This window comes from Henckelia pumila, chromosome 1 (genome assembly GCF_033568475.1).
Source record: "Henckelia pumila isolate YLH828 chromosome 1, ASM3356847v2, whole genome shotgun sequence".
NCBI lineage: Eukaryota > Viridiplantae > Streptophyta > Magnoliopsida > Lamiales > Gesneriaceae > Henckelia > Henckelia pumila.
In genome coordinates, this window is record NC_133120.1 from 62,441,195 (window position 1) to 62,449,394 (window position 8,200).

At 33.2% G+C, this 8,200-nt stretch overlaps 1 protein-coding gene across 4 annotated transcripts; it reads left to right on the forward strand.

Moving 5' to 3' along the window:
- The first annotated feature begins 241 nt into the window (after positions 1 to 241).
- Positions 242 to 6,628, forward strand: LOC140888183 (uncharacterized). 4 transcript variants are annotated; one of them, XM_073295873.1, is made up of 5 exons: positions 242 to 322; positions 760 to 1,482; positions 3,161 to 4,677; positions 6,022 to 6,082; positions 6,164 to 6,628. In XM_073295873.1, the coding sequence occupies exons 2-4, from the start codon at positions 822 to 824 to the stop codon at positions 6,079 to 6,081; spliced, it is 2,238 nt and encodes a 745-aa protein (XP_073151974.1). In that variant the 5' UTR covers positions 242 to 322; positions 760 to 821; the 3' UTR covers position 6,082; positions 6,164 to 6,628. The 4 variants fall into 4 exon arrangements, with proteins under 4 accessions (XP_073151974.1, XP_073151971.1, XP_073151984.1 ...); XM_073295878.1 differs by lacking the exon at positions 242 to 322 and adding an exon at positions 335 to 498; XM_073295870.1 differs by lacking the exon at positions 242 to 322 and having other exon boundaries at positions 333 to 1,482.
- Positions 6,629 to 8,200: the final 1,572 nt, after the last annotated feature.

Consider the following 8,200-nt stretch of genomic DNA (forward strand, 5'->3'; position numbering starts at 1 on the left):
TTTAATATATATATGTATATATATTTTGATATAACTTGTTATAATTAATAATAATAATAATAATAATAATAATAATAATAATAATAATAATAATAATAATATATAAAATATACTGACACGGAAATAATTAGAGATAGATCTGAATAATATTATCTAGTTATTTAATTGTTTTTAAAAGAAAAATTAGCATATTTTCTTTGGTGAATGATCCACTCATCCACCCAATAAATCAATCATTAATGTGAAAACAAAACCGGACAACGACTTCCACCCAACGTCCCCAGCGGAAGGATCAACCAACTCAAGCTCGGTTTCGTATTTGGTAAAGTTTAACTTATTGTGAAGATTTCGAAATGAAACGAACCCATCAAGATTCACGTGGGAATACTCAGAAATTTTATTTTATTTTATTAACAAAGTAAATAAACAAAAGATTCAAAAGGAAGTCATTTTTAGTTTTGACTTCGAGTTGGAGCATTACGTCGGATGTTAAAGTGTGTATGTTATTTACCATTTTCTTGTTCGTAATTTCATGGGGGTTTCCGGATCCTTCCTTCTGTGGCTTCTTTTGTTCTAGCTGCTAATTCTTTTTATCAAGAACATATTTTTTTTGTAATCTTTTTTTATGGGTTTCCCGATCCTTCCTCCTGCAGCTTCTTTTGTTTCTAGCTGTTAATTTCTTGTGATCAAGATTAGATTTTTTTTCCATTATTTTTTTTATAGTCTTACTTTTCTTGAGTTTGGTGATCCTTTCTCCAGGTAATATGCCACTTGTTAGTTTATCCTAAGAGATTGAATCTGGGAAGAAATTTGATGATTTAATGGCATGCCAGGTGCATACGTGGAGTTTGAGTGGTTTAGTTGCTGCTTTTCTTAATCTCGCAATAGCCTACTTGTTTTTGTGTGTCTCTGCTGTAGCTTTCTTTGCTTCGACATTTCTGAGCTTCTTTGGTTTGTACTTACCATGCCCTTGTAAAAACATCGCCAGTAAAGATAATTGCTTAAATAGGCTATTGATTGATTTCCCTGCTCAGCAAGTGTCCAATGTTCAGCTCTCTGTTAAGGAGAAATTCCCTTTCAATGATTCCATATGGGCAAGAAACTACCCTAATAATATTGGGGCAGATAATCGTGTAAATGAGATTCTTGAAATCGAAGGTGATGCTTCGTGTAGTTCGGTGTCTGATGTGAGGCGGTCGAGAAATGTGGCTGGGAGGGAATTTGGCCAATGGGATGAGGAATATGATGTAAGGGGGAAAGGGGTCATCAGTTATAGGCCAAGGAGTAGATTGCATAGGCGAAGTAGAAAAGGGGGAGTCGATCATGGAAAGTATTCTGCGGCTTCGTCGTATGATCCTTCTTTACATGAAGAGATTCTAGGTAGCATTCCTCATTCTCATTCCTCTAGCAACAAGGGAGGAGATGGAATCACCCAAGGAATCTCGCTGCCTGTTGACTATGGAGGTGCTTATCACATTGAGTGTGAGTTCTGGACCTCTTCCACATGGATTTGTTTTAATTCTCTTTCTGTCTGTGCTGAATTGCTGAAAGAAATTCTGGATTTCTTGTGCTATAACTGGTTACTTTTACTTATGTGAATCATTAGTTCTGTTTGGCATTTTCAAGCTATGAAATTTGTAACTTCTTTAGCAGCACCAATTTTATCTTCAATCATAGCCCCTGTAGGATTTATCGATTGTTTTTCTCACCATCTCCATGCATATTATATAATTGTGCATTTCGTTTATCTATATTTGACCATATGTTTCTTTTTTTTTTTTCGTTCCTTGAAATTAGATTCTACACAATGCTTATGACTTCCCTTCTATGTCTTGCAATGATGTTTCATCTTGCCTGACCTATACTGTGGTTGAGAACTACAAGAATGATGGTCCTGTATAACAAGGAGAGAAAGTACAGTTTGATGATAAAGATATAAAACCTTCAACTGGCCTTCTTTCGATTAAACATGTGGTGTATGTGTTATTTACAGAATCTTCCTAATTTGTCTGAATGTTGATGGTTAATGCCTTGTAACATTATTAGAGTTATGTGCTAATGATTTCATCTAATTTGGGAAGTGGTGAAGTTCTTGTCAAGTCATTAACAACCGGAGTTAATTTCACATTAAATCCATTTGACTTACCGGTTACTGAAGATAGGTCTTCATTAGTTCATGTCGTGAAAGTATTGCTTATTCTTCCTTAGATCATTGTCGAATCTTTCATGCCATCCTGCAACTGCAACTGTTGATATATTAGTCACAAAGCAGCTTAAACTATTTAATATGGACATTAAAATAAATACCCCAAAAATTATTATTTTTCATATCGGCAGTTAATCATGATATGATGTTGAATCAGATAATATTTGTAGCTTAATTCTTTTCTTTCAGCATCATTGTTTTCCACTTTGTAGGTGACATCTCATTTTCAATTTCTTTCTTTAAAAAAGAATAGAAACTTGAAGCTTGTTCCGATCTTTGAAACTAATTTGGTCATTGAGTTGTGCTTAGTTATTTGCATCTGGTTCTCGATTATAACTTCAATCAGTTTTTTTTCATGGTTTCAAACGAAGATAAAGCAAGTCTTCATATTTTAGGGGAGTATGAGTGCATCTTCACTAGTTATTTTTTTTCTGCAAATCACAAATTAATTTCTTGCTTACCGATAAAGAATGGATATTGGATAAAGTTTCTAGTTTAAAGAAGGCGGAGCATCATCATATCTTCATCAGGATGGTCTGCTATGCTCCTTCCACTTATCCATATTTGCCGATTTAACTTATTTAGTCATCAATTCATCTGGAATTTGCTTTTATATTATTTTGTTTCAGGCCTAAAAGTTTAATATTTCATACACAATGTGAAAATGCTAGCAACTTATAGTTATCAGAGGTATTGAGGATAAGGATTTGCTTATTGTTACTCGGTTTCATGGTATATTACTATCTTCCTGCCAATTGCATTTGTCTTTGTATATTTTTCGTTGTTAATGTATATCAAACCCACTTTCAATATATTTTGAGCCTTGAGGTATCATGTTTTGATTTAATTTATTGGAATTATGTTCTTTTCAAATAAAATACTCCATTACACTATTTAGTAACTCTTAGATTAGGGGTGGATTCTAAGGCTATTCTATTTGTTTCTTGCTTACAGATAAGAAGGATCCCTCAGTAATAGGCAGGAGGAAAAGTAATCTCAATAGTGTCCAAACAAATAATAGTTCTGATGATGATATGGAAATTAAGAAAAATGTACTGTCCGTTGAAGACGTACAAGAGTCAAAAAGTTTCTTTGGACAAGAAGGAAATACAATCCAACTCTTGGAACAAGCACTTGAAGAAGAACGCGCTGCTCGTGATGCCCTGTATATTGAGCTTGAAAAAGAGAGAAATGCAGCTGCCTCTGCTGCAGAAGAGGCTATGGCTATGATTCTGCGCCTGCAGGAAGAGAAGGCAGTCACAGAAATGGAAGCTCGGCAACATCAGAGAATTTTTGAAGAAAAATCTGCCTACGACGCTGAAGAAATGGAAATTTTGAAAGAAATCTTGGTCAGAAGGGAGATGGAGAAACATTTGTTGGAAAAGGAAGTTGAAGGGTATAGGCAGATGGTTTCTCTTGGAAATCAACAATTGGAAGATGATGGTCCGGATACGAGTGGTTCTCTGCAAAAACTTTTTGGGCTTTTGATTGATCCGAATGATGATCCTCTTGTGATGCTACACCAACTTTCAGCATCTACTGACATGAAGTTAATGTCTGAAAATAGATGTTCAAGTGGTGCTGTGAATGAATCTCCAATTCAAGTCGAGGACGAAAAATGTATCTCCCAAAAACAAGAAAACCTCGGGGGGGAATCAATACAAATGTTGGGAAGTGCTAATGTTGGAAACATGGATCTTCAGGAGAAAGAGATTATATCTACTGATGGTAACATGTGTTTAACAACAAGTGGTTCTCAAGAAAGTAATTTTCATGAGAAATCTCTCTCTATTGAAAGGAAAGAACTAGAACGAAATGAGGAAATGAACCTGGTCCCTAATATGGATGAAAAGAATTCTAAAATTGTCAATGGAACTGGAACGACTGACCTACATTATACGCAGAGTTTGAAGCCGAAAGAGGAAGAAATATGTCATGAATTTAACAATTCAGGTGATCTAACATTAGAGAAAGACTCTCATGTTTATGATGTTCATGTTGTTGGCGATGGAATCTGCATTTGCAATGATGACAACATGAACAAAGTTGAAAAGCTTTCAGTAGGCGGTTCTTCGCAAGTTGATAAAAATTCCATCCCATTTGAACCGCTTGTGACAAAGAGTGTCAATATCATGATGGATTGTCCGAGTACTAGTGTCCCGCATGCTGAAGTCAATGTCAAAAGGAGCAATTCAGATGTATATCACAGACTTCCACCAGTCGTCCCGAAAGTTACATCCAAGCTCTCTGACCTGCGTAGAAGTTCCATGTCTGTGGTAGATGGTGGAATGCTAAACATTGACAACGAAGTTGGGCAGCTTCTTGAAAGATTACGGATTGTCAAGGAAGGACGTGAAAAACTTAGCTTCAATTTGGAGAATCGCGGCAGGGAAAATTTTCAATTGAAGCGTCTGGAGGATACAGCAAGCCAGGTTCAGCAGTTTCGGCACTTAACAGAACCGGGAAATACTGTAAGACATGTTTCTTTGCTACTTCCATCCTCTTAGGTTTGACATTATTTGCATATAATGTTTTTTCTGTTTTATATGTTAAATTATGGTCCCGCAAGTTGGGCAAATGCCATGTAGCCAACCCGTGCAAATCTCAAAAAAGCATGTAACCGCGTATAAAATCTATAACCCAGTTTTTAAATGTCGGATGTAAAAATTTCATGCAAATGGGGCAAATACCCGGTGTTTATAAAATGGTGTTTTAAAAGATCTTTGATGTCACATTAGGAGTTTTATTATTTTTTTTTAATTTCGCAGGAGTGATAGCGCAATTTGCCACAACAAAGTATATTTGCTTCTTCCAACCTTTATTTGTTTTGTTTATTTCTTTATGAAGCTATTAGCCTTGCTCCGAATTTTGGTTTCAGTTTGGAGAACATGAAAATTATTGAGATTTTGTTTGTTCTCTTCATCAGTATCTGGGATGAAACCTTTTTTATTTGGATGGCTCTAAATTAAAGAAGAAAATGACCACATACACAACATAAAAATTGACACATTCGGTTTCAATCTTGCTTTCTCACTTCAGAATATGACTTCTAGCTCTTGCGCTGATAGTGTGGAACTTTTCTCCCCAATATTTGGCAACCATTTTTGAAAAACAGGAGTGCGTACGAGCAAACATATGAAAAATACTTAGAACTTCTTTTATTCGTCTTTTCTCTCTTTTTGAATAAAATCATCATCCCTATAAATAGTTTGGAATAGCTAAGCACTAACAAAATCCAGAAAAATTCTTCAAAGCATTATTCTTTATCAGGTGATGATTCTTTGATAGAACTTGTTGGTGTTGATTCTTTGATACAACTTGTCGGGATGAAAATTTTTCACTATCTATAATATAAGTTTTTGTTTGCTGCTCGTGTGTTTTTCCCATGCCACTTTCTATTTCCTTTTCTATGTTTCAATGTTTCTTATCTACCTTGTTTCTAATCACGGTGAATGCGTTTTGCTCCAACATATTGTTTTCATTTTCTTTACTTTTCGGTAGACGCATACCTATAAGAACTGTGTTTCAGTTTTATATTGATTAGAGATACTGATGACATAAAATACAACACAAAAGAATCACGTAGATCCACCCTAAGGCCTGCATCCATGCCAAGTATTATCCGTAGTGCTAAAAATTTCATCATTCAAACTCTCTCATTCCTTGAATACAGTCACCTGCCTTGTTATGCAGTTGGAAAATACTGCAGTCCTTGCATAGGATGATTCTTTAATCAGTGCTTATCAGATGTATTTTCTTGGCAATTTTGAGCATTCCATATTTGAAGTCGTGGTACTGACAATACTATTACACAGACTTTGTCCAAGAAAAAACGATGCAAAAGTGTTTCTTCGGGACACCAAAGAAGCTCATAAGGTATGATTGATAGCTTTAACTCATGTTTATATTCATATATACCTTGTCCTACTACAGCGAAATAATTAGTGAAAACTCTAGATTTCCAGGTCGATTTTTCTTTTCTACGGTAGCGCTTGAGCTGTATACAATGCCTAAACTGCACGTAGATGATACTAGCTGCTACAACAAGTTGCTCCAAACTTTCGGTAATGGGCTCGATTAGGAACTCGGGGGCTGAAAGAAGTCTGTTTGTTTTGCTAGAAATTCTTGCTGCCGCATTATTTTGGATTTCTGCCTGTGGTTTGAGAAGTTAGTCCCTCGTAATAAAGATTTAGTATTCCTTGTATGAGCTTTTGGTTTCTTATATTTTTGTTCTCTTGTAAATCTTCTCAGTTCTTGGATTAATGTAAAAAGAAGTGTATGTATCCATCCGCATAGCATTGGGTATTTTCCTGCGTCTTATTTGTGGTAGATGAGGGTGGAAAGGTTCGGTTGTGGACCTCTTTTATTCTTGGGTGTGTCTCTTTATATCTATACTATTTATATAAAACCTGTTATCTTTGACTACCCATCTTTGTGATACAAGTTGAATTTTACAAAAATACTTTGGTCAACTTAGAAAATTAATTTTTTATTTAATAAAATACTATAAAACATATTTTTGATAGTTCATAAAATAAAACATATTTTGTAAGGTCATAACTTACGCATAACTTTTGTATCTCATCTACTTTTCAAATTAAAAAATTTACACATTATATAAATATATTTAACATAGTTGTATCATGTTTTTCCTTAAAAAATTACATATTTCTAATTAATAAAATAATCTCAAATATTTTCATATAATTGTTCTTAATTTAAGATATAATTTTTATGTGTTATAAATATATTGTTATTATAGATGATTATCTTTATTTATGTAGATCTGGAAGATTTGTGATCAAGATAGATATGTCAAGATAATATCTGCAAATATTTGTATTCTATTATTTTCTCCTATAAATAGGAGTGATTGAGTTAAATAAAAGTCGATGTTATGAGCACGATGCTCTAACTAATTGAGAATGAAACTAAATTTCTCTATTGGAATAGGACAATGAGTTGTCAATAATTGATTTTATGATATATATTTATTGGTGCTCTAAAAGTAGCACAATGATAATAATTGATATATTGATGCCCATAAAATATCATGAATATGTTGATGGCTATAAAGTAGCACAACATGATTTTACATTTAGAATTTGAAGAAATTCGTGATCATGATATAATATATTGAGAATTTTGAGAGATTCATGATTACGATTTGATATATAGGAAGAGATTCATTATTATGATATAAATATTGAGAATTTGAATAGATTCGTTATAAAGATGTGATATATGATTTCGTATATTGAGAAAGTGAAGAAATCGTGATTGATATTTGATATGATATTTAATATCTATAAATATTATTGAAGAAATAGATCTCATGTCAAAATATACCAAGAGATTATGTGTCATGTACGGTAAATGCACTACAATAAATCTTTCGGAGAGATTGTAAATATGTTGGAAATAATCTGATCAAGTATTTAGTGCAATGAGATTTTATGACTCGAATTTATCATTTTTTATTCTTGTAAAACAATTTTTCCAACATTGAGGGGGGGAAATTAGAAGCTACAAGAATATTTTGAGATCGATCCCAATGAAATAAAAAGTGAACATTATGCTCAATGTTTAAATCTCAAAATATATTATTTGATCTTGTGGATAAGATCTTTTATACTATTTAGCTTCATTTATGTTCAAGTTGAACAATGTATATAAATCGTCTTTAGTAACGAAGAACCCTTTTTAAGAAAATGAGTGAATATCTCAATGTGAAAAAGAATAATGGATGCTAGTCTTTGTGAAAAGAAATTAATAGGACCATATCTTATGTTACTTGCAAGTAAATGAAAAATGACGTTAGAAGCATGAACGACCAATTATTTCAATGAATTCAATTTGGATTATGTTACTTTTGAAGAATAACAAATATATTAAAAGATGATATTTCACAAATTATTAGGGATCGAAAAATGATATAATCATTAATGTGTGTTTTTCTATTATGCAAAAATGATGATTATTTTGAAATACAAT

What these genes read in the sequence shown, in the direction of transcription:
- LOC140888183 (XM_073295873.1), top strand. Translation starts at nt 822, where the DNA reads ATGGCATGCCAGGTGCATACGTGGAGTTTGAGTGGTTTAGTTGCTGCT. An exon ending in AGGTGCTTATCACATTGAGT is followed by an intron (nt 1,483 to 3,160) that starts GTGAGTTCTGGA and finishes TCTTGCTTACAG; the next exon opens with ATAAGAAGGATCCCTCAGTA. An exon ending in TAACAGAACCGGGAAATACT is followed by an intron (nt 4,678 to 6,021) that starts GTAAGACATGTT and finishes ACTATTACACAG; the next exon opens with ACTTTGTCCAAGAAAAAACG.